General features: G+C 41.0%; 1 protein-coding gene across 1 annotated transcript in view; it reads right to left on the reverse strand.

Moving 5' to 3' along the window:
• Nucleotides 1-26,672, reverse strand: part of UBR5 (ubiquitin protein ligase E3 component n-recognin 5) — a 3,965,620-nt gene that overhangs the window by 876,439 nt on the left and 3,062,509 nt on the right. Inside the window, exon 41 of the mRNA XM_044065648.1 lies at nt 4,824-5,092. Coding sequence (XP_043921583.1) covers nt 4,824-5,092 — 269 coding nt within the window. The remainder of the gene's footprint in view (nt 1-4,823; nt 5,093-26,672) is intronic.

The following is a 26,672-nucleotide window of genomic DNA, read 5'->3' on the forward strand; positions in this document are numbered from 1 at the left end:
AATAAGAGATATGGCAAAGAGCTCTGAAAACAAAACAAAAAAACAAACTGCGCCCATTGCAGCAGACAGTCTTGGAGCAATGGGCTCCTTGTAAGACACAACTGCAGATTAACAAATAAAATGAAGAGTAAAACCTGATTGTGGATTTGACTGGGAAAACAGTATTAAACGGGGTCCCAGCAACAAAATTTACTATGCAGAAAGTTTATGGCTGCATTCCATATTAGCTTGGGTATGGTCAGAAACCAAATCTCTATTTTGTCCTGACTGATAAACTGCCTGCCTGCTCTCAAAGGGATGACAAGTAGTATGTCTAAGGGAAAAATAATTTACCCCGTAATGCATCAAGAAGAGCATTTGTTGAGGCTGGATGTCTGGATGCAATTTAGAGCTCTGTACCATAAAAGAAAGGTTGGAAATGGATTACAAGACATGCTATAGAAAAGGGCCAACTATGAAAACATAGTGGAAAGGACCTGGAGCGTCTGTATTTAAGATTAATGGTGCTATTATTATATGAGTGCATCATTCCCGACTTTGTAAGTTTAAGACGGAAACAAAGGACCAGTATGTCAACCAAACTAACAATCATAAGGTGAGAATCGTACAAGAAGTGGTATTAACACATTTAGAAAATGTCAGTGAAGATGAAAGGGAGAAATCTGAAGTTAGTGAGAAAAATCTGGAACAAATGGAGTGAGGAGTCACACATGCCACAATGAGTTAGTAGCCTCAGTCTTAATGTCAAACCATAGGATCTGGACAAAGAAAAAGGGGCACAACATGTTGATGAAATTTTAGGGAGGGCTGGCAATGCTACAAGACATAAAAATTAGTGTACCTTGACATGTTCACATACAGGGTGATAAAGGCCAAAGACTGGTCTGCTGACATGACGTTTGGAATATTCACAGTGAATCAGAAGTGATCATACGCAACCCACTGACTCCAACATGGGAAGAGATGTACTCTTGGCTGAAAATAAATTTCAGTCAGCAAAACAGGTAGCAATGTGATGTTCGAAAAAATGACATTTTTGAAGAAGCTGACAATGTTGGTAAAAAAAAAAAACATTTCCACTAAGTGGGTGCCTACAAAGAAACTTAAAAAGGAATAACACCCAAAAGTATAGATTTTGTGGCTAGAGGGTTTAAAGAACTCTGCAGAATAAAACGATTCAGACCCCCCACACACATACACACATTACCATCAGCTGCCTCCAACTACTCTCATTAATCAGATCTACCATAAACAGCCATAGCCTCCCCCAGGCTCAACCCAACCCAAGTCTAGTGCCCAATGAAGAAATCAAGGACACTGCTGCAGTATCGTGCTGTGAGCTGAGGAGCATGCCCTAACTCCAGTCCCCTTGTGGCAGAAATGCCAGCTCCATGACTACTACCCTCAGGAGATGCTAGATTTACTACCTAAAGTGATTTAATCTGGACTAATCCTTTGTACTCTGTATTTATGGTTAATCCTGTCACCCTCAGGGTCATAGGTAGGATACCAGACTTCACTTGAGCCCTATGGATTACCCCTGTGTTCAACCTATAAGTAAAGGCATGGCATCCACGTCCAACGAAGTCATAGTGCCACTTTATTTGGTCCTTATCAGACCTATCACAGAGTATAATGCCTCCTTCTGGCATGTACCTGACCAGACATATGAAACAGGTGAACACTCACAAAGATTCCTTACCTAGAGAAGCCAGGTATTTCATGGGGGGAGGCAGGTGGGGGAGTGGGGGATGAAGTCTGAGCTGAATTTGTCAGCCAGCAAATTAGTTACGTCACTCAGCTTAGTGAAGGTGGCACCACTGACCACCAGTTTGGCACACTTATGTATGCCGCCTTTGAGATGTCAGACATACCTGCAGAAGGGCTTTTTCCTGGAAAGCCATAAAACTGGAGATCACTGCAGCTTTTTTTTAAATGTCTGTTTGCATAAAACAGAAACAGAATGCAGATGCAGCACTTAGTCTTGCACCTCTGAACATGATCTTGAAGTACGCAGTCACTCATTTTGTCTGGACTTTTAATGCAATATATCTTTTGTTGGGATACTTACGGCAGCATGTTTTCCGCTTAACTTTGTGATAGCTTTGCCACAGTGTTTTGGCTTTCTGGTAGTAATTATGGACTTTTTCCTGCACTTTTAGACTGGGACCAGTGTGTATTTCAATGAGGTTTGTGCAGCTCAGACATTCAAAAGAATAATTTCCACGTATCTTAAAAACTGAACTAGTCTGGCCAACCTTTTCAGTAAGCACTTTTTTCTATGCTTGAACAAGACCTCATTAGACTGGTACAAATAGAATAGACCTTAAACATCATTACAAAGTTATGTAAATGTAAAAATAATCAAAATACAAAAAAAAAATTGATGTAATAGAAATTATTGAACAATGTAGAAGCTAAATAAATAAATCAATAAATTAAAAATTTTAAGAACAAATTACACTATCTCTGTGGTCTTTTCTTCACGTCAGATTTAAAATTAAGATAGTCAGTAAGACCAGGTGAAGTACAGTCTTCTAATTCAAGCTGTCAGTTACAGTTCTTTACAGCTAGAATAACTTCTGTCACAGCTACAAAAAATCAATTTTAACACAATCAAGAAAGTAGTTTAACTAGCACATGAAACAGAATGATTAAGGCATTTCCAGTATTCCAGAAAATATATAATTCTTCTTGGCTATAGCACAAACCTGTTCATAAATCCAGGTATTCTCTACCAATAGCAATGCTGCACTTGGTAACGCACATGCCAAATGAAGGTGTATGCTGCAACAGTGCACTCTGACTATATGAACAAATGACGGAGCACAATCATTTTCAGGAGATGCCAATACCCTGTGATGGCACACTATGTGTCAGGGAATGCTGGACAAACCTCCTCCCTTTGAATGACAGCCCCAGACCACAGCCAGAATAGATGTAGTTGAGCATGTTAAGTCATCCTTTTGGATGGCAAGGTCTGCACAGGAAGAGAAAACCATGTGATGCTGTAAGACTCTTCTAAGGTCAGCAAGAAGGCACCATCTTCTTTGGGGGCTTGGATAAGCTTGGAAAAGGCAGAAGAGAGTAGCAAATGGATCACAAAGGCTATCCAAAATGGTGGAGGTCTGTTTCCTCTTCAACAGGTCATCCACCAAGTCCTGAAAGGGATGGCCAAAAAGATTTCCCCAAATTTCTTAGATTTTCATTTAGGAAAATTAGCCTCAGTAAAGGTATTTTGCTCAAAATGCATGCTCGAGCCTGCTGATCTAACTAAGGCGATGTTATACACAGGGAAAATTGCAATGGGACACTGTGTAGTCCACGGCTGAAGCATTAGGATAGTCTTACATTTTCTAGGGCTGAGACTCAGGGAGCAAGGAAATCATTGCCAATTCCCAATATGCAAGGGAAACTTGGAATATTGGCAGGAGAGAAGAGTGGTTAAGGTCTTCAAGCTCAAATACAGCAGAGAAGTAAACTCTCTTGTCAACCTTACTCATGGCTTTGAAGTCACTGTCTACACGTAAGGCGGAAAAGTGTTGTGGTCTCCACTGTATGAAAAAGATGATGCAAGAGTTATCATTAGCATGGTTAATCAAGAACTCACTCCACTCAAGAAAGAATTTATTGAGTTGTCTGTCCAGACAAGGGTCAAAAATAGCAAGTCTCAGTGGCATCTGACAACAGGCTCCATAAAGGGAATATATTTTTTTAAATTTATATATTTTATTAACTGGGTTGTCGAAATCGGCAGAGGTACATTTTCAGTGGACGCTTGACAGAACTTCCTAGTTAAATGACTTGCTCAGCATTAAACACCAGCCAAATGGAGGCAAAGAATGAAGTACAGGACTATGAAGCTAGTTAAATGGCTTATTGCCTTAATCTTCACCGATCTGTGGGCTTCAATATAGCCTTCTGCAATTTCGAATAATCCAAGTTTCTTCAACCTCATTCTTCTTCCTCAGATTAGGCATACATTACAGCATTCCTTAGAAGAAAGAATATGACTACAGTCCAATATGTGGAGGACCTCATGATTCGTTATGAGGCTGGAGATGTAGGGAGCTGAAATAGCTCAAATCGCTATAGTCCTTGAAGATGATGGCCTCCCGATTCTCATAATCCTCAAAAGATTGTGAGTGGGAGGGAGACTCCCATCCCATCGCCAACTTCACGGATAAGCTCTTGCACAATCTCACAATAAAATTAATGTGTGATGTTGCTTGATGGATGTCAAACGGGGATCAGGTGCTTAGGAAATTGCTTGCCAACAACGCAGTGGAAAACATGAGAGTTTTACTCTAAGATGGGCTCTAAAAAACAGCTATATACTCAAATCTGCTCCCATAACCACATTTCAAGCTCTACCAACCATTACAATCTGTTTAAATTACAAGTCTAAAGGAACTTCATAAAGTTGGTTGGTTTTGTTAGTCACTCAATTAGTTATTTTACTTGGTGTTATTATCAGGTTTAAAGTTGACAAACTTCACAGGAAGTCTGCTTCATATTGATATCAAGTGTGATGTGATGTCTAGAATTTGAAATATGGAGAAAATGACTAAAGTAATTTTGAAGAAGCTGAGAGTATGGTCAACCATAAAGCTTCAGGTTCACATAAGCAACTCACTGATGAGAAAAGAAGTATTAAGAAAACCATCTAAAGATATGGGAAAAAGACTAGATGTTATTTCACAAATAGCAGCAACTTTCCAGTAAGTAAATGATGTACACAAAGCAACTGGAAGGAGGGAACAAAAACACATTACACACAAACACTACAGAATTTTAAAAGGGGAAGAAATCCAAATCCTCACCTGTAGATTAACTGCATCCTGGTATGTCAACTTGACTGCAGCTGGAATCTGTGAGTATACCAAATGATTATACTTGGGAATTAAACCCATTAAGTCAGAAATCTGCCTGATGACTATACTATAAGCTCTTGCCAGACTGCTTGCAGAGGTCAGATAACTGCTAGCATTACTAGCCTCAAGAGCAGCAGCTGCAGCCGCAGCACTTGTGTTGATGGCACCACTTCTCCGCAGATTTGAAGGATCAATGTAAATCAAGCCAGCCGAACTTGCTAAAAAACAAAGAAAATGATGAATTATATGCTGGTTCAAGCACTGCAAACAAAACTCTGTACCTTGTTAAGAAAAGGTTGCCAAATATGCACATACCATAACTCAAGATCTTCAAAACCATCTCAAGAAGCAGCTCTCTAAATCATGCTCCACCCCTGATCCTTCAAGCAGCTGATATACTTTTCAGTGAAGATTTACTAAAAGGTTTTGGGAGCCAGATCCACCTCAGAACAGACATATACTAACCACATTAACTGATCAGAGAGGAATGTGGGTAGCTAAGCTCTTCATTGTTTTATAAAGCCAGGGCAGCACATTTCAGTATTTTCTCTAATGTTTATGTTTAGGACCACGGATGCCTCCTGGTGCATGTGCTAAGGCAACATGCTTCGTTTCGGCACAGGAGGAGGCATTAAGTTTCAAGCCCCATCCACTGTACAGGCAAACATCAGGATACGTCATTACTACAAACTAACATCCAGTTTGTATACCTGTGAACTGTCCTTTCAGCAAGTTCTCTAAGGAATTCAAGAAGTTAAATAACCTAGAGACAGAGAAAATATGAACCATAAACTGTAAATGAGACATAACTCATATAGCTGACTTAAAATAATCTGTACAACGAAAGTTATCTATTTACCCTAATGACAGATCCTTTCATTCAGTAATTTGAAAATTCAGAAGGAATCCCACAAGATCATTGTGCTGACTCCCTTTTGGCCCAGGAAACAGTGGTTCTCCCCTCTTTTCAAAATCACCAGGAGCAAGGTTCCTCACAGATTGGATCTACTCACACAAGATCAGGGGTGCTTCATACACCCTGTCTCTAATCAACTTCAACTGCCTAGATTACAGGGTCTTAATTCCCCTTTAGGCAACTGTTTATTGAGGATGTGTATAGCAGTCGTACGAATGGAGGCAAAAAACCCTGCTACTAGAAAATCATACATTAGCAAATGGAAAAGGTTTTCAAGTTGGTGCCAACAACATAGCCAGCACCCATTCATGGCTGGTTAGTTACTATCCTATGGCCTTTCTTACTCCTCCATCAGGGCTCATTTATCGACCATTTCAGCTGGCCTGTCAATGGATCCTCCTCTTTCAGTGAATTCTCATGTTAAAATGTTTTTGAAAGGGGTTGTGCATAAGAGGCCTCCTAGAAAACAGGCCTCCCCTCCTTGGGATCTTAATTTTTTGTTAGAGAAGTTAACACTTGCTCCACTTGAACCAGCTAACCTGGCTGGCTTGAGGTTCTTAACATGGAAATTTATTTATTTATTTATTTATTTTACATTTGTTAACCAGGAAAGTCCGACAGGATACAGATCCATTTTTGGCAGAGACCCGGGGAGAAAAGCTCCAATATCACAGCACATATATGACAAAACATATAAGCAGCATATAAGCATCAAGAAAGAAATACCTTACAGTAATTATTAACAAGTTCTTGTTGCATTTAGTACATAATGGTTGAAAAATACATACAATCACATACATTTTTTTTGAAGATAGGTATTTGTTCAATAAAGTTTATGTCACTGAATCTGAAGCTACATATCAGTGGATAAACAAGTATACCAGGGGATACAGGCGATCTCTGATGGAATCCTTGCAATAGTGCAGTGGGGTGGGTTAGCTAGGGGGATACCATGAACAAAGCCAGCTGTTTTCGTAATGAGTTTTCATGAGTTATTTAAAATGGGTAAGAGAGGTGGTAGAGGTATTTGGCTTGGGAGTGAATTTCAGGTTCTGGCAATAGTGCATGCACAGAGAGATTTCCCAGCATCATTTTTATGTTTGATAACATTTATGAGGTTTTGGTTAGTAGATCTTAAGGCACTAGTGGTGACATAGGGCTGAATTAGTTGCACAAGTGCAGATTTTATCAGGAAGTTAGTAGAGCTTTGTCTGCTATTGAGAGTTGATTGAATAGGAGTAGGTGAGGCAACTCCAGCCAGTTGAGTTACTTGAGGGATAAACAGTGGTGGGATCTGTAGGAGGCATCAGTAGCAAACTTGGCTATCTTGTTGCAACAAGACTCCATTTTGTTTAGTTCTGTGCAGTGAAGATTAGTCATGATGGAGGAGGCATATAAGAGGTGAGTTCTTGCAACTGTGGCTTTGGTATGTTTAGTGATGAAGTGTTTGTTTCTATAAAGCAGACCAAGCTTTTTGTTTGCTTTCTTGACTGCTTGTGCTATGTGTATGTCAAATTTTAGATTGTCTATTTCAACGCCTAGAGTTCTGTGTGTGTGGTTGGGGTAATCAGAGTATTGTCAGTGGATTTTATGATAAATTCATTGTTTAGTAGAGGTGATCTACCAGGGATAAAGAGCATTACTTTGTTTTTTTTGTTTGGATTAAGATTAAGTTTAATGTTAGTGAACCATGCTTCAGCTAAAGTAAAGTTATTTTGAGTGAGGGTTTGTAGCTCGTTTAGAGTAGGGCGGCACATATAATAGTGGTGTCATCTGCGTATTGCACTACTGAGGCAGAGAGGGAGGATGAAGCTATTTGGTCTGTAAATAGGGAGAACAGCAAAGGACTGAGGATGGAACCCTGTGGGACTCCTATGGCTAATGGTAATAGGGGGATAATTGGTCTTGCCATAGGACTGATTGCTGACTGCCTGATAAGTAGCAATTGAACCATGATATAGTGGAAGGCTTATGTTAAGGGTAGCTAGAGTTTTGAGAAGTATACGGTGGTTAACCATGTCAAACGCTTTAGATTGGTCTAAGAATATGGAAGATACAAATAATCCCTTGTTCCTATGGCAATTGACTATGTTGGCAAATTATAGTAATGCTGTGGTGGTGTTATGGGAAGGTCTAAAGCCATGATGAGATTTGGATAGGAGATTATTATTTAGGAGGTACTTCATTAGTTGAGAATGAACTACTCTCTCCAATACTTTTGACAGTGGAGATAGAATTGCGATTGGGCGATAGTTTGTGATTTCAAGAGAGATACCTCCTTTGTGCAGTGGAATAATATGTGATATTTTCCATGGGTCAGGAACTTTACATTCTGATATAGACCTATTTATGAGTGCAGATACGGGATAGGCTACAGCCTCTGCAGTTAACTGAAGGAAGTCTGCTAGAAGATAGTCAGTGGCTGGTGTGGTTGTTTTAATTTTTTTGAAGAGTTTGGCTATCACCTCTTAGTGGGAACTGGATGTAGAGAAAAGCTGGGGAGGCATGTTTAGAGAACTGGGGGTGGGTAGGGGTGGTTGCTGGAATGGGGCCACTGGCACTATTTTGGGTGTTGGCAAGGGCTTGGACTGTTTTAATAAAGTAGTTGTTAAATTGAGTGAGGGTGTCCTCCTGGTTGTTTGGTAATACAGGGGTAGGGGTAAGTAAACTCTTTAATGTGGCCCAGCATCTTTGGGGGTGGTGAGCATATTTTTCCTGCAAAGATTTGAAGTAATTAGTTTTGTCAAGTTTAATTTGTCTTCTGGCTTTGTTGCGAAGTTCCAGACAATTTTGTCTCAAGGTAGTGGCTTTGGGTTTCTGGTACTGTAGCCAGGTTTTGTCCCTTTCTTTCATTATAATCTTAGTGTCTTTAGATAGCCATGGGGCATAGTTAGTTCTGTCTCTGATGGTTCGGGAGGGTACATGACGGTTTAATATGTTTAGGAAGGTTGGGTTGAAGCACTGCACAGCTTCATCTAGGGGTAGTTGTTTTAGGAGAGTCCAATTGCAACATTTTAGTGCATTTATTAGATCGTTGGCTCTGAGGGACGTTTTGTTGCGTACTACTCTAAGGATGGGTTGGTTAATGTGGTGGCTCTGTTCCTAATTAGATAGGTTGCTTGATGGTCATTCAGACTGTCTGGAAGACAGCCTGACTGATGTACGAGAGTGGGGTCTGACAGCAGAATCCAGTCTACGATGGACTGGCGTTTGGTTGCCTTGTCAATTCTAGTCGGGGTAGATATAATTTGTGTGAATCCATGAAGATTAATGTAGGTAGAGAGTTTGTGGCTGGTACAGTCAGACCAGTCAATATTAAAGTCACCTAACAGTATGGTCTCTTGTGGAAGAGAGGTTGTCATCCAGTTTAGCAGGTTTTCCATTATAGTAATATTATTGCCTTGAGGAACATAGCCACCTGCAATAATTATGTGTTTGTTGGTGTTTAGTTTTAATTTGGCAAGAATTAGCTCTACATCTTTGATTTCCTGTAAATTACAATCAAATTGTTCTATAGTGAGATGATTTTGGAATAATATTGCTACTCCACCACCCTTTTTCCCTAACCTGTTTCTACATATAATATTGTAACCAGGGCCAGTGATCTCATTATTGTGGTGTTCTGGTTTAAGCCAGGTTTCAGTTAACACAGCTATATCAGGTTTGTATAATGCTAAAAGGGCACAAAGGTCCAGAGTTTTGTAAGTATACTTCTTAGGTTCAAGTTTAACAGGAAGAGAGAGGAGGCAGGCCTTAAGTACAGAGGATTTGGTTGATTTAAGTCTGAGTTGGTTGATGTACTGGTTCCTGGATTAGGGTGTATGTCTCCACAATAAGTGAGTTGTTGGAGAAAGTATAGATAGAGTTTAGTTAGTGTATTTTAATTTGTTTTTGAGAATAGTGAGGGTTACTTTTGTTTGTTGGCTTACTATACAAGTAGGAAAAAGGCTGGGAGGAGGCAAGGTCACATGGTGATATAGGGAAGTTTCTTAGCTTTATTGTACTGGCTAAGGATTCGGTCTGACCTGGTGGTGGGGTATTGATATAAAGTTTTGTGTGGTAGAAGGAAAAGAGTGAATAGTGAAAAGATAGTTAATGGGTATAGTAAAGCAAATTTATTGACTACTCTGATCTCTGCAAGAAGGGTATTTGAGTTGTAAGCTCCTGTGGTGAGTTAACTGTACCTCATTTTCCACAGGGATAGGGTTTCTTTGGAAACTAATCCCTCTTGTATGCTTAAAAGTGGTACCCGAGTTTACTTTAAGCCAAACTATCCATCTCCATGTTTTCATTCCTGAACCTAAAAATGAGGGAGAAAGGATACTCCATACTTTGGATATCCACAGACCGCTCAGGCACCATCTTGACAGAACAAAATCTTTCAGATCTTAAGATCAGTTGTTAATTTTTTGGGAAGCAACCTGTGTGAAAACTGACCATCTCCAAATGGTTGTTTAAGGCTATTACCTTTTGCTATACTCACCACAATAAAACTATTCCAGGCAGGGTCATGGCCCAGTCCTTATAGGCCTTGACTTCATCTATGCATTTTTTGGAAAGGGTTAGATTCTAGAAGTATACCAGAAGTAGCATATCAGTCCTCTGCACATACTTTTACAAGGCACTATACACTTAATTCCTTCCCTAGGTTTAGATTAGGATTTGCTAGGACCATTCTTTAAGGGCTCCTGGTCTCTTCTCTTTCCACCTCCCAAAGTTCGTAAGCTGTGGCAATCACTAAGGTTATTGCAGCTGTGATCAATATGAAGAAATAAACTACCATAACGGTACATGTTTGAATGATCACTGCTGCAGTAGCTGCTCCCTCCATTCACCCCCCCCCCCCGTTTCTTGGTGCATTATTTTTGCCAGGGTGTGGACTTCTTTGTTGTTGTTCCTTGCATTGTCCTTTTAGAGCTCAGCCTCCTTTCTCTCTGTTGGCACGAGGGTTCTGAAGGAGACATAATTTTGGAGCCCAAAACTATCTTTTTAGTCAGCTCGAGCTGACTGTTTGGAGGTGTGGAAAGTGCCCTGAAGCTTTGAAAGCTGGCCAGCTGTTATACCTTGCAGAATATAATCCATACAGCTTAGGCTATTGCAGCAGTGATAAACATGAAGAACATCTAAGCACAGACATCAGAGTGACATTCAGACATCAGAAGGATCTGTAGTGCAGATCTTAAGGACATAATTCTGTCCTGGGGAAGGGATATCAATGTTATTGCAGTGTCCAACTGACATCCTAGAAAAACTAAGTGTCGAGTAGTGAGGATCAGACTGGATTTTCCTAGACTGATGGAAATACTTATGGAGGTACACAGCTGAAGAACGCAATCTTCAGCTTATGAGAGAAAAAACAGCCAGGAGTCAAGTTATCTAAGTAAGGGAATACCTTGTATCCCTGGAGTCACAGACTGTCTGCTACTACTGCCATGCAATTGGTGAACATGCTTGGGGGGAGGGGGGGGGGTTGAGGCAAGACAGAATGGCAAGGCTCTGAAATTGTTAATGACCTGCTCCTTTCACAATCTTTACATGAAGATAAGCATCCTGAAGATCTATGGAGCACATCCATTTGATCTTCTGAGGACATGGAAGAAATGACTGCACTGAAACCATTCAAAAGTGTGTCATATCGACATAATTGTTCAGGAGGCTTAGGTCCAATATGGGCCTGAGGTCTTTGGATTTTGTTTTGGAACCAAAAAGAATACTGAATAAAACCCCACCCAGGAGTGGTATAGTGGAGACTTGGATGTCTCATTTTTAAAGCAGAGAAAATCTCTTGCATAGCAGCCTTTGCCTGACTGGGTGAGAGAGACATCCAGCAATGGGAGGGGAGGAGGAGAAGGTACCTCCAAAAATGTGATGCGATAACCTTGGGACATCATCCTTCTGACCTACTTTTATTGTGTGATGTTGAACCTAAACGGCTGGTAGAGGAATATGCATCCCTGACCACTTTCATAGGTATGGGCCTTCCTGAAATTAACTACATGTACAGATGAGCAATTGTGGGACTGTATACATATCTGCTGACCTCAAAAGACTCAAACATAGTGAAAGTTTTGAAACATGAGGAGAATAAGTCTAAGATGACTTATCTGCTTAGTTTAACAGAAGCGCATCGGCATCAAGCAGAAATGAAAATCAAACCAGAAGTAGACAAAAATCAGGAAGCAACTGAATGTGCCAAAAAAACAAAAGAAAGAATATAAGGTGAAGAATCAGATGAGAAGGTAAGAAATATGGAAGACGCATAAATATAGTTGCAACTATTGAAAACTCATGGAACAACCTCATGCTGATCAGTATCAAATGCAGGAATGGTTAAAGAGAGGTGAACTTAAACCAAAAGAAGAAATAACAACATCAGCAATCCCAAGATAATGGGCTACATGCATGTTGGTTTAAAGTCCACTGAATATGTGGGAGAAACAGACAAATGTAGGTTTTATACAACATAATTGGAAAGAGTCGCATCTTGTTTCTGGTTGTGATATACTAATGGAAGGAGGACTGTATACTAAAAGGCATAATAATGTGGCAAGACTGTTACACTAGGGATTGTGCAAGCATTATGGTACTGAAGTGGCTGAAAAATACTGGAAACATTGGCCATAAAGCATTAGAGAAAATTATGAAATTTATATCACATGAGATCACCTGTTTCCAACAGTTGAAAAAATAGCTGAGAGAAAACCAGACAACTGATGAGTTACTTTACTATGTATTTTTGTTTCTTTCACTTGGTATTGCCCTTTTAAGTGTATTGTCTTATTTTATTGAAAGGAAGTGATGTAATGTACCAACTGCTACTTAGGTTCAAAAAGGTTTTGGCGCCCTTTTTGTACTTCTCTGATGAAGCTTCTCTCTTTTGGAGTAGCGAAAACGCTTGTTGTCTTTCCACAATAAATCTGCGTTAAGGAATATTACTTTGTGCTTTGGGCTTTGCTTTGACCAGGACCTTTTGTTGTACCAGAAAACCAGACATGGTAGTCCAGGAAAAGAAGACAAAAGCAGCACTGATCATTGAACTACTACACCCAGTGACTACAGTGTTTTAGGTACAGAGACAAAAAGTCATAAAATACCAGGATTTGTAGTTGGAAATGACGGCAAAGTGGAAGAAGGATACCCAGACCGTTCAAACAGTAGTAGTAGCAACGGGTCTTATAAAAAAGAATTTACAACTGTACTTAGACATGCTACCAATATTTATTTATTTTATTTAACATTTGTTTACAGAAAAAGTAGACTTAGAATGAAGCCAATTTTCAGCAGAGGCCTGGGGAGAAACATTCCAGATGTATGCCTTTGTAATGTGGGAGTCAACTGGAGCACCTGGAAGAAACCCAAACAAATGCAGTGAGGACATGCAGACTCCGCACAGAAGGCACCCCAACCGAGAATCAAACAGGAGAACCTCTTGCTGTGAGGCAATAAGGCAAACTCTGCACCACTGCGCCGTCCATCCAATACATGTAGCACTGAACAAACTGCAGGAGGAGTCATTATTGGGCAAATTACAGGTGCTGCAAAGAGCACTTCTAGCTAACATCAAAGACTGAAACAATACTAATTTCATGGACTTTAATCATACTTTGACTTAGGAATGGGGTCCATTCCCATCATGGTATTAGAAACCCAAAAGACTTGGAGAAAATAGAAAGAAAAGAAAAAGGAGATTTCATGGGGCAAGATCCTCTCTGATGCATGAATTCCAGAATATCTCTGAAAGAAGCATCCTCAAAAAGGGATTGTTGGAATCCCTCTCTATCCGCTAAGTATGTATCTGAAATGATAGACTCTGATAGAGAATATAAGCATTTCTTCTTATATGCCCCTCTTCTTAGATAGCTCAGGGGATAAGGCTTCCAAGTCCTCAGAGGTCTGTCTCTGCTCACAGGCAGAAAGATCGGGATCCACAGAATGACTCTGAGTCATGGATGTCTTTGCAGAAGCATGCGAGACTGAAAGATGGTCAAGGGGTGGAAATCTTACAGGTGGAACCTACTGACCCTCCCACTGGGGTGAAGAGATTATCCTTCCCAACACTTGAAAGGCCGTTCCAACCTCTAGCGGATCAAAGAAGGCACCCTGTATAGTCAGATCCAACTCCCCAACTAAAGAGTGAGACAACAACCCTGGAAGGATCTGTGGACACACCAGGGAAGCCTGCACAGAGGCTGGGGTCAGATCCAAAGAATCAAAGATAGACATCTACAAAGCAACTAAAGGAGGTGTCCCACCCAACTCTTCAGATCTGACAGTCCCAGAGCCAATGAAGCTTGGATTGAAGGTCTACATCTTGGTAGAAAGATGGTTCCGAAACAGCCAGAGTTGAAGGTTGGCCCGAGGGTATCTGGACGGGTCTACTTTTACTCGCCAAATTTACACTTCTTCGAATCGGAAATTGACGACCCCACTTCAGCAAAACATCATTCAACCAAAACCATGGATTACCAAACTGCTTGCACTGAGAAACAAACCACTTGGCCACTAGGGTGAACCTTGCCCTTTCCCCATTGTAGTGTGATCTTGGAGTTGGTACATTTAGTTAGGGGGGTGTGAAGCATTTTCCACTTGGGTGGGTTTAATTTCTTTCCATTTACTCCCCCCCCCCAGGTGGCCAAGTGGATTGTTTCTCAGGGAAAGCAGTTCGGTAGTCCGTGGTTCTGGTTGAATGGTGTTTCGCTGAAGTGGTGTTTGCAACTTCCGATTAGAAGTGTAAACTCGATGAGTAAAATCAGACCCATCTGGACAGAGGTGAAGTGAATGGATCCAACCAGCTTTTGAGCCAAAGTAGTAGGAATGACCCTATCTCAGTCTGGATCTTCAAAAACATTTACAACAGACTATCCAGATCTACTACAGGAGTACTTCTACAAGACCTAAAGAATCTGGTCAAAAGAGCAAAGACCACCTTGAAGGAAGTTGCTCTGCCCCCCCCCCCGCCCAAAAAACAAATTTTCTTAGAAACACTGAATTGCAATAAATTATCTGATCTCTGTATCCAGGATTGGAGTGTACCATGGGATCCGAGCAGCATGCTCCTTTATCCTAAGAGACGGGGTCAAAGCCTAAACCTTTTTTGGTTTTGGGGTAGCTGGATCTGGATGACGAAACCCTTTAGCAATTAGCGTACTCCAGTGCTATGCCAATGCTCTGGGTCAAAAGGCAGAACGCATGTAACAGGATGCATTTAAATGAAAGACTCCTAAACACATCAAAGATTATGGAAATCCTGCAAAGGGATCTTGTGGCCACACTTTGCTGACAAGAAAAAGTAATCAAAAATGGAAGAAATATGCAGGAACGTTAAGAAAAACAATTTTAGGATAAACTATCAAAAATTATGTAAAAAACTTTTTTTTTTTTTTTTTAAAGATTTTGCTGTTACTCTGAAGGCGGCAAATGAGATCTTTATTAGGCAGGGGGAAGCAGGGCATTTTGGGAAGGAAAGATTTTGAAGGGTTCAAGGCTGCAGCACTAAACTTATCAGATCTGAACGGTGACTCAAAGAACTATACATGTTGGATGGGACAGACTGAATAGGATCCAGGAAAATACATAGATATCAGGGCCTACAAATAGAAGTAAGACGGCTTGGGGAATGAGAAAAAGAATGAACACCACCTCTAGTTTGGTAAGCTTTCTAACACAGAGCAGGGGAAAAAAGATATAAAAACAATACTGAGCAAAGTGTAAAAAATTGTACAAAAGAAAAGAAAAGAAAAATATATATTCAGACAGGATGAAATCTGACTGGGTGAAGAGAAAATTGTGATAAACTGTTTTTTTCTCAACATCTTTATTAAATTATCACACATGACATAGGTAATCTTACATTTACATGAATGAAAAACAGACTGACACCACTTTAGCTGTAAACATTATACATCACAAACACTATTGAAACAACTGTAGTTGCAAACATTATACAACACTTGTAATTTATCCAGTCACTGTCAGTTAAGCATCATATGGCTCATTCAAATCCGGCCTTTTAAACCTTGTTCCTTCACTGAATATATTGTTCCTACAATTCCCAATTTTTCTTACGTAGTCTGCTCCTTCCCTTTTCTAAACATCTCAATTCCAGTTGTTTTTATCTCTGTTACTATATTCACTAATTCTAGTAAAGTTGGCCTAGACTTTGATTTCCATTTTCTAGCAATTGCTTTTTTGGTAGCCACCATAATTAGACTCGGCAAAGCTTTACTATGTATAGGCAATTCTGATTCCGTATCATAGTTCAAAAAATCATCTCCCTAGTCAATCCAATCCGTTCACCCAGCATCTCTGAAAGAGTGGTCCACAGGGAATCTCTAAAGTCTGCTAAGCTCATTACACTCCCATAAAATATGTTCCCAGTCACCTCTTTCTTGCCTGTCACACCTCCAACATTCGCTAGAGGAAAAATTCTTTGTGGAGTCTACTTGGGGTATAAAAATACCAATGCAAACACTTCCAGGCAACGATCCTAAATCTTCTATTCTTACATATTTGGGAGATATACATATATCCCCCATTGTTTCTTTAGAATTGCTTATCCAGTCTCTCTTCCCAATCCTTTCTAAGCTTCTCTGATTGATTCTTATAATTATCATACAATATTTTATATGCTCTACTAATTGTTCCTTTTTTAATGGCAGCGTCTGTTCTAGATTCTATTAAAAACTCTACTGGTGCTGGTGTTTCATTCAGTACCCCCCATTTCTATCTCTTTGCCTATACACATATCAATCCTTGATAGGGAAGGCAATCTCTAACCTGCAGTCCAAAATAAATCTTGGCCTCTTTCCTTTCTAGTTATTTGCTCCCAATACCTTGGTTCCTCTGCCAGTTTTCTCCAATAAATTCCGGCCCCCCTCTTGCCTATTACCTGTATTACTAACCATAGTCATCCCAACTGACCATCTCTTTTCTCCATTTTCGTACTGGTTTAGTTCTTAGAATACTCCCTTCTATTTTATGATTATAATACTCTGTATGATTTTTGTTGTTCTTAACAGTCTACATCCAAAACCTTAATCTCTCCTTATTTTTTGAGCCCCCCCCCCATATCATCATCATTCCTTTCCACTTTGAATTATAGTTTTCTGCTTGTGCTATGTATAAGAGCCTTAACTGTGCTGCTCTAAAATACCCCCTCAGTTTGGGTAATCCTATTCCGCCCTGTTCTACTGGAAGTATCAGCCTATCCCATTTGACCCTTGCTGTCTTCCCTTCCCAGATAAAATCCTTCAACTCTTTTTTAATTGCTATCCACACCTTCTCCTCTGGTTGATAAAAATAAGAATAAAGGCACTAAAAACATTTTACTTGCTTGCATCTTACTCTCCACATAACAATGCTTCCAGTTTCTCAATTTTTGTATTATCTTCTGTGTAGTCTCTTCCCACATGTCCTTAGCTGCAACAACAGAGTCATTTCTAATCCAGTCTCCTAAATACTTTATTTTATCATGTCCCCATAAATATGGATATTGTTGGCCCAATTCATGTGTGGGTACATAATTTACCGCTACTGCCTTTGTTTTAGTTTCATTAATTTTGCATCCTGAGAAGATATGAAACTGTCTTAAAATGTTCCACAACACTGTAATGTCCCTTTCTGGTTTTCTCATGTATAAAATATCATCATATCATCTGCAAACAGAGCCAGCTTTTTCTGACTACCACACCAATTATTATCCTTGAATTTGTGAGTCCCTTATTTTCTTTGTCACTGGTTCTAAATAAAATGCAAACAACAAATGAGAATGCGGACAACCCTGCCTGGTTCCTCTACTCAAGCAGAAGCTATCAGAGAGGATCTCACCCACTTAAATCTGTTCCCCTGATCCTTCAAACATACTCCTAATCAACCTTATAATTGTATCAGGGAAAGCAAATGCTTCCATTGCTCTGCGCATGAAGTTCCAGTCCGCTCTGTCAAATGCTTTCTCTAAATCAAGACCCACCAATAACACTGATATCTTCTTACCAGAACATTGAGGGAAGCAGAATGAATTTTGTCAAATGTTTGCCTCCCCTCCACAAAACCACACTGATCCATACCTATCAAATTTTGGTATCACTTTTGCCATTTTTTAGCCATTACAAACACTTTATAATCATGGTTTAGTATTGAAATAGGTCTGTATGAAGCTGGATCTGAGGGATCTTTATCCTCTTTAGGTATTACCGTTACCACCGCCTTCTTCCAGGATGCTGGTACTTCTCCTCCTCTTAAAATACTGATAACAAAACCTTCCAAGTATCAGTTTTTTCCCCTCCTAGCTTCCAAACTTCCACAGGAATACCATCTATTCCTGGGGACTTTCTTGTACATTAGTTATACATAGCCATTTTTATCTCATCTCTTCTTATCCAGTTAGCAATTGAGCCTCATCTACCTCTAATTCTTGGCATATTTAATTCTTAAATAAACGTTTCCATTTGTATATTTTCTTGATTTCCACATTTCTCTGCTTTATACAAACTTTCATAAAATTTCTGAAATATTTCTACAGGATCTCTTGTGATCTTCTTTGTTACAGGCTCTCTAAGCTTGGTGATTGCCCTTTTCCACTTTCTGTTGGCTGAGTCATTGTGCTTAAAGTTTTTGTGCTCTAGTTTTATCATCAAAAAACAGTTGCTTAACAGCAATCTTTTTAAACTTGTGCATATTATCAAGGTAATCCCTTATTTTCTCTTTAGCATTCTGCAGTTGCTCCTTTTCCTGTTCTGAGAGATTCCCAATTTGCAATATTCTAATATTTGTCAGTCCCTCTAAATAAGTCGTTATTTCTTAACTATATCTACTCTTCCTTTATTTCCACCCTAGTTTTACACTTAAATTTTATCCCACTCCCTAGCTATATTTTCAGAAGAAATTTCTATCTTCTCGAGTTGCTCCCCAATTAATTCCAAAATCCATTCCTTAAATTCCTCTCTTTTCAACCGATAGGTGGAAAAGTGTCAGTGTCTCATTTTTATTTCATTGCCTTGCCTTTTTTAGTTATTACTGGCACATGATCTGAAAAAGTTATTGGGTGCATTTCAATACCTTCAATTAAATGCACATGCTCCTGTGAGATATAAATTTTGTCTAGTGTAGCCCAGTTTTTGTATCTCAGAGAATAATATGCAAATTCACTCAGAACTCTTAGTACTGGAATTCACATCTTCCCTGACAAACATTTACATAAATTTCTTTAAACATCTACCCTTCTAGCCTCCCAGACGCATCTTCACTGATGCAAACCAAATTTCAGTCACCACCTATAAGTAATATACCTTGCTAAAAGCGGATTACTTCTATAAGAATTTTCTTATGCTCCATTACAGAAGTTTTAGGTGGCTTTTTTTAGTGTAGCTCAAATGGTGTAGTGATAGATTGCTCTGACTACGGTGTACAGGGCCCTGGGTTCGGGACTTGGCAGGGCTGATTACCCTCCCCCTCGCCAAGGCCCTATCACAATACCAGATGAAAGCCTGGTCCCCACCATTTCTGTGGCAGGGTTAAAAGCTGCATTGTCCAAAGCCAAAGATTCATGGGACCTGAAAATATCCCTGGATGCGTCCTACATGAGCTACAAAACGAACTGGCACCACATCTGTGTGCCCTGTTCATTCACAGCCTTACCTCAGGCTATGTCCCTAATGAATGGCACACTGCTACAGTCATCCTGCTCCACAAAGGGGGAGCAACTACAGACAATGGGAACTATTGCCACACTAGCCTGACAGGCATGGTATGCAAAGCTATGAAGAAAATCATCATTGACCTGCTTAACAAAGATATAGGCAAATCTCCAAACTCTTGACCCCACACAGTTTGGCTTTCTCAAGGGGAGATCCTGCCTGCTGAACTTGGATGACTTCTTCGAGGCAGTCACCAAGGCTGTGGATGAGGGCAAGGCAATGCATACAGCCTACCTCGACCTGGCCAAGGCCTTTGATACCATTCCCCACTCAGGCATCACTGATAAACTCACCAAACTAGGCATCAATCCTTACATCACTAGGTGGGTTACAAATTGGCTCACAGACAGGACCCACAGAGTGGAAGTTGCAGATTCCAAGTCAGACTGTCAACCAGTCATAAGTGGAGTCCCACAGGGCTCGGTCCTGGGCCCTCTCCTGTTTGGCATCTACTTCTCAGAAGACAAGGGCAACACAGATGGAGTCTAGATGAACGAGTTTGCTGATGACTGCAAGCTAGGAGTCATTATCAACTCCCTAAGTGATGCAGACATCCTACAAAAGGGCCTCTCTGAGATCAATGACTGGTGTTGGAACCATGCCTTGTAGCTTAATGCCAAAAAAGGCTTTATTATCCCCTTAGAAAATTCAGTTCCCACAAATTACCACATTGATGGGAGCCCACTGAACGGGCCATAAGAGACCTGGGTACCCAGGTCGACAGCCACCTCACCTTCGCCACAACATTGCCGCTGTGGTCAGAAAGTCCTTCTACGTGGCACATCTTATAACCAAAGGTTTTGCTTCCAGGAAAAGAGAGGTCTTCATCCCTATCTACTCATCCCTCATTAGACCAATCATTGAATATAACACCCTGTTAGGCATGTAGCTGACCAGACACCTACAACAGCTGGAGAGGCCACAAAAGTACCTCTCAAAAAGAATCCTAGGCCTTAAACACATGTCCTACATGGACAGACTCAAGAAACTTCAGCTGTTCTCAGTCTCTTATTGTCTACTTAGAGGTGATCGCTGCTGGACTTACAAAGCCATGTCCGACCCACCCCTACTTGAAATGCTACACCTAAAGAAATCCCAATCCCACCCATGCCACACACTCCAGAAATTACAGCCTCATTGCCATAATTAACTAAACATGCTGGAGGAGCAGGTTCATTTCCCAAAGATTGCCCATACTCTGGAATAAGCTTCCCATTCATGTCAATAAGAGAACCTCACTGGCCCTCTTCAAGAGGGATCTTGACGAGTGGATGGGTAACAGAAAGTTTACTCCAGTGATCATTCCAGTTACACTTCTAGATATGGGCACTGTGAACTAACATCAGGTGGCACGGTGCCTGGGCAATTTTTTTTTGGCCTAGGCTTGTAAAGGCTGTAGAGCCATTAGTCTAGCACACACCTATGAACCTATGAATATAAATGCATGCCGGTGTAATCCTCCTCCCTTGCCAGTAGCCCCTTATTACTATATATATTCTATTATCTTTTTTTTCCCTCTTCTGTCACTATTGGGCTCCTCTTGAAATACAAGTACTCCTGTTTTCCTTTGCCCCAGACATTCTGTTGAATAACCATCCTGAAATTATCCTTTCTTTATCAAATTCACATGTTCAGTTCTTTCTCGGTGTGTGCCCTGTAGCATAGCTATTTGCACTCTACATTTTTTAATATAGTTCACTATTCTTTCTTTTTTATATTTATCTGTAAGATCATTCAGATTGAAAGATGTTACAGTAAGCATCATTTTGTTATATAGTTATTATCACCACCTTTTACGTACAACTGCTTTTTTGTTAAATGTCTAGTTCCAATTTTTATGTTGCATGCATATACTGTTCGGCAGGTTGGTCTTTTATACAGTTGTTTCTTGTCATATCTATTTGAGCCTATGCCATATCCTACATAACTTTTTTTTTTTTTTTTTTTTTTGAAAGCCCTCAAACAGAACCAACAACCCCCCTAAAACCTATTACCTTAACAATAACACACAAAACAATGTACATCTTCAAATATTAGTTTTTCCTTCCTAATAAGAACAAGCATTCTAAGTTGATAGCCACAAAGACAGGCTAGAGTTAACCAGAAAGAAAGGTTAATCATGCTAAGATGCACAGTACAGCCTGTGCTATTAGTAAAGTACAGTTGTGTACCTACCATAAATGTAGATGTTCAAGTGTATTCACTGTTGCAGTCATTACTCTTGGGTTATCCTGCTGGCTGGCTACCCGCAGTCAACCTGAATTCCTAAGTCCTGCTCCTGCGTCGGTTGCCGTTGCCTCTTCCCTGACGTCAGTGCGCCAGGGGTATAAAAGATGCAGCCAACTCCATTTTCTTCAGTTTTTCTTGCCCCAGATATCAGGTGCCCGCAAAAGGGTAGGCTAAAAAAAATTGCTTATAAAAGCATGCACTAAAATAAACAATACCTTCATCTACAAGCAAATACACCACATAGGTTGTATAGGATAGAGAAGTACAGATAAGTCCCAGCAAAGAAAGGGGGATGGTGGGTGGGTAACCTGGACTGCAACAGTGAATACACTCGAACATCTACATTTATGGTAGGTACACAACTGTACTATGTTCATCGTGTTTCACTGTTGCAGTCATTACTCTTGGGTTGAATCCAAAGCTGAGGATGGGTGGCTGGGTTAAATAGGATTAGGAGAGGCTATGAGGCCCTGCAGAAATGCAGTGGCAAAGCCTGCTCTAGATTTAGAGTAAAGAAGCAAGTGGTAGTGCTTTGTAAAAGTGTGCACTAAACTCCAAGTTGCAGCCTATAAGATGTCTTTGGTTGGTACTCCTCTGAGGAAGGCTGCCGAAGTGGCTGCTTGCTCTGGTAGAATGAAGCCTAATGCCCTTAGGCACTGATTTGCCATGCTGTGAATAGCAGAAATGGATGCAATGGCCTATCCATTTAGAAATAGACTGTTTTGAGAGAGTCTTTCCTTGTGATCCTGCAGCATATGACACTAAAAGTTGCTCAGTCTTTCTGAAAGCTTTAGTTCTGTCCAAGTAGAAGCGTAGCTGCCTGTGTATGTCCAAAGAATGCAGAATTTTCTCACCCTTGCGCTGTGGGTTTGGATAAAAGGTAGGCAAGTAAATGGTTTGGTTGAGGGCCACACTGGATACCACCTTAGGCATAAATGTTGGGTTTGTCCTCACAGAAACCCTGTCTGGATGAAAAATGATAAAAGGTTCCACAGCCATGAGTGCTTGTAACTCCGAGACTCATCTTGCAGAGGTTATTGCTAGGAGCAGAGCTGTTTTCCAGGAGAATAATTTTATATCAGCTGTTGAGGCTGGCTCAAAAGGAGGCAGTGTGAGTTTTTCCAAGACATAATTGAGGTCCCATGACGGAATTGGTGCTCTCCTTGGAGGCCTGATGTTTTTGGCCCCTCTGAGGTACTGCCTTATTAAAGGATGAGAAAAGATAGGTGGTTCTGTATTGTAATGGGCTGAAATGGCAGAGGCATGAATCTTAATTGATGAAAAGGAAAGGCCTTTGTCCAGCATCTCAGTTAGGTATTGTAAAATCTGAGGTATACTTGGTACATACGTGTCAATGCCTTGTTCCTGGTTCCAAGCACAGAATCTCTTCCATTTTTCTGCATAAGATTTTCTGGTACTGGGCCTGCTGGCCTCCAAGATAACATCCATAACAGCTTTTGAAAGAGGAGTGTTCTGAATGGCTACATTATCCGCCATGCTGCCAGATTTAAGGTCCTGAGTTGGCTGTGCAGGATCTGATTGTTTTGTTGGGTCAGCAAGTGAGAAGTCTGAGGCAATATCCACGCTGGACCTTGAGACAAGCTTTTTAGGATTGGGTACCAGTGCTGGCGTGGCTAGTCTGGTGCAATCAGTATCATTTTTGGCTTCTCTTGTCTGACCTTTAAGAGTACCCTGGGAAGGAGAGGCAGTGGAGGAAAGGCATATACTGTTACATTTTTCCAACTGAAGGATAGGGCATCCACTCTCCATGCTTGTTTGTGATACATCCTTGTGCAAAATCTCTGTAATTGGTAGTTGTGAGTGGAGGCAAATAGATCTATGTCTGGGCATCCCCATTTCCTTGTTATCATGCTGAAGACGTGTGGATCCAGTTTCCACTCGTGGGGATCCATGAGGTTTCTGCTTAGTTCGTCTGCCAGAGTATTTGTTTTTCCTGGCAGGAAGTGTGCTTGCAGGTGAACTTGATAAGTCAATGCTGTGTCCCATAAGGTCATTGCTTGTCTGCAGAGGGGGCAGGAATGTGTGCCTCCCTGCTTATGTACCACATGACCGTAGTATTGCCTGTCTTTATCAGTAGCTGTCCTGGATGAAGTAGATCCTTGAAAGCTGTCAGGGCATTCTGAACAGCTAGCAACTCTTTTTGATTGATGTAAAGATGCATCTGGCTTGCAGGCCATTTGCCCTGAATACATTTTCCTGCCATATGGGCCTCCCAGACATAATCTGATGCATCCGTTGTCAGTGTCTGTCTGGCTGTGGGTAAAGTCAATGGCAGACCCTTGTTGTGGTGACAGGCCTGTGCCCACCATCGAAATTCCTGTTGCAGGCAGGGAATGAGGGTAATTACTGTCTCCAGGCTGTGGCAATGCTGAGTCCAAACACTTTCAGATACCACTGTAGTTTCCTCATATGCAGTTTGGCATATGGAATTAGTAGAATGCAGGATGCCATGAAGCCCAAGGCCTGCAGGATTTTCCTTGCAGATAACTGGGTCTTTGTTCCCAACTTTGTGAAGTAAGAAGTCAGTTGCCTTTGTTTGTCTGGCGTGAGATAAGCCATCTGGGTAGTTGTATTTAAGCTTGCACCCAGGAATATCATCTCTTGAGAGGGTACTAATTTTGATTTATTTTTGTTTACTGTGTACCCTAGGCAAATTAGTAATCTTTTTACAAACGCCAGATGCTTTAGAAGAATGTCTTTGTTCTCTGCTTGAATAAGGCAGTTGTCCCAGTAGGGATACATTTGAATTCCTCTTTGTCTGCCAAAAGCAATTACTGGTGCCAGGCATTTTGTGAAGACCCTGGGCGCAGTAGATAAGCCAAAAGGCAGTGCAGAGAATTGGTAGTGCATTGAGTCAGCTATGAATCTGAGGTATCTTCTGCAAGACTGTCCGATTGGGACATGCAGGTATGACTCTTTTAGGTCCAAAGTTACAAGCCAAGCCTTCTTGCCCAGCATGGGCAGTAGCTGCTGTACAGTCAACATCTTGAATTTTGGGACCTCCAGGAACATGTTTAGTATAGACAGGTCCAGTATTGGTCTCCAGGTTTTGTCCTTTCTGGGCACTAAGAAAAGTCTGGAGTAAAATAATTGCCCCTGCTCTTGTTGTGGTACTTGCTGAATGGCCCTCATGTCCATGAGGGTTGTAATTTGCTTTTGTGCCTCTGCCCATTGATTGTGTGGCAGGTCTGGCATACCTTTTGCCCTTGGTAGGGTGTGAAAATGGAACCTGTAGCCTTGGGACACTATGTTCAAGACCCATTTGTCTTGGGTAATCATTTGCCAATTTGGTGAAAAAAGTGCTAGTTTTCCCCCTAAGGGGGCTGCCAAAAGAAAGGTGCTTGGATCTGGCAGAGGAAAGTCACTAGGACTGTTTCCTGTAAGGTTGTGATTTGTCTTCTCCGCTTTTGGAGGTAGGAGCACCCCATTGTTTAGGCCTGTATAAGCCTTGGGGCTGAGATCTGCCTCTAGGACGTCTGTATCTGCCTCTTTGTGGCCTGATACTGAAAATGACCGATTTATTTGAAGGCCAGTCCCTGCTAAATCTGGATGGCTGTACCTGTAAGAAATCCTTAACTGTCTGCATGGATTTCGCTTTATCCTCCATTTTCTTCAACACCTCATCTGCTTTAGCACCAAACAAAGTATCATGCTGTAATGGAGCATCTAATAATTTTGCTTTAACATGATCAGGCAGATTCTGTTCCTTTAACCAAGCATGCCTTCTAATAACAGAACCTGTAACAGAGGCCCTGCAAGAGGCCTCCAGTGAATCATAACCACATTGCAAAGTATGCTTTCCCACTTGTTCAGCTGCATATAATAAATCCTGCATGTTCTCTGAACATTCAGAATTTGTCAACATTTTCTGTTTAAGCAGTGACATTAAGTATTGCTGATATTTAAGCACATGAAACTGAAAATTTAAAGCCCTTACAGCCAAACTAGCAGAAGTGCAAACTTTTTCCCCCATCTGTCCAGTGCCCTTGAATCCCTATCAGAGGAGACAGGTTTTTTTGCAGTGGAGGCTTTGACCCCCTTGGGACCCTGTGATATAGTTTCTGGGTCAGTAGGTTTTTATATAGGAATTTATGAGAATCTGGGACCCTGTAGTATCTGTCTGGCTTAGCAGGTGCATGGGGTAAAGAGTCAGGGGACAGGCGGGATTCTGAAAATACATCTACAATGTCTAGAACAGGTGGAATAGCAAGGGGTCTGTGCTGAGGATGTAGCTGAGTCTTTTCTTAGATTCTGAGTAATCTTGGCTCTCCCAGTGGAAATGCTCCCTCACGGTATACAGGGTTTCCCCAAAAGAATAATCCTCAGGAAGAGGGGCTGAAGGAATGGATTCTTCAGCATCAGAATCCTCATAGGGAAGCATGGAGTAATCCTGTTCAGAAGAGGAATCAGAGGAAATAGAAACCGGATCAGAAGAATCATACTCTGTCTCTTGCCTAGGCCTCTTATCAGGTGGGGGATGGGAACCCCTGATCAAAGTAATTAGGTCTTCAGCCATTTTAAGCATCTGTTTTATAGGCATGGAAGTCTGAGTAGGAGAATGCTGTACTTGTTTCTTTGTTTTTAGAGCGGCTTTAGTCTTTGTCTTTGAAGCTGAAGATGGTTTAACATACAAGTGTGTAGGTCTGAAAACACTCTCAGAAGCCGATGCCTGCACAGCGGCCCCAGACCCATCTGAGGGGATGATTTCCGAGTGTCCAATACCTTGAATATCCAGAGGCCCAGTCAGAAGCGGCCTGGGGCTCTGAGGTAGTGGGCGCCAGGGGCTGTGAAAGCACCTCACTGAGAACCAGCGAAATGGCGACTACCCTAACGGAGGCCTCGTCTTCGGTTTTGGACCTCGGATGCCTATCCTTTTCCTTGTCCTTGTGTTTTTTGTAAACTCCAGTCGTGGGCTGTTCCGATGGCATTATATAATTA

The sequence above is a fragment of the Protopterus annectens genome, chromosome 3.part0, assembly GCF_019279795.1.
Source record: "Protopterus annectens isolate FY-2018-M chromosome 3.part0, PAN1.0, whole genome shotgun sequence".
Lineage (NCBI taxonomy): Eukaryota > Metazoa > Chordata > Ceratodontiformes > Protopteridae > Protopterus > Protopterus annectens.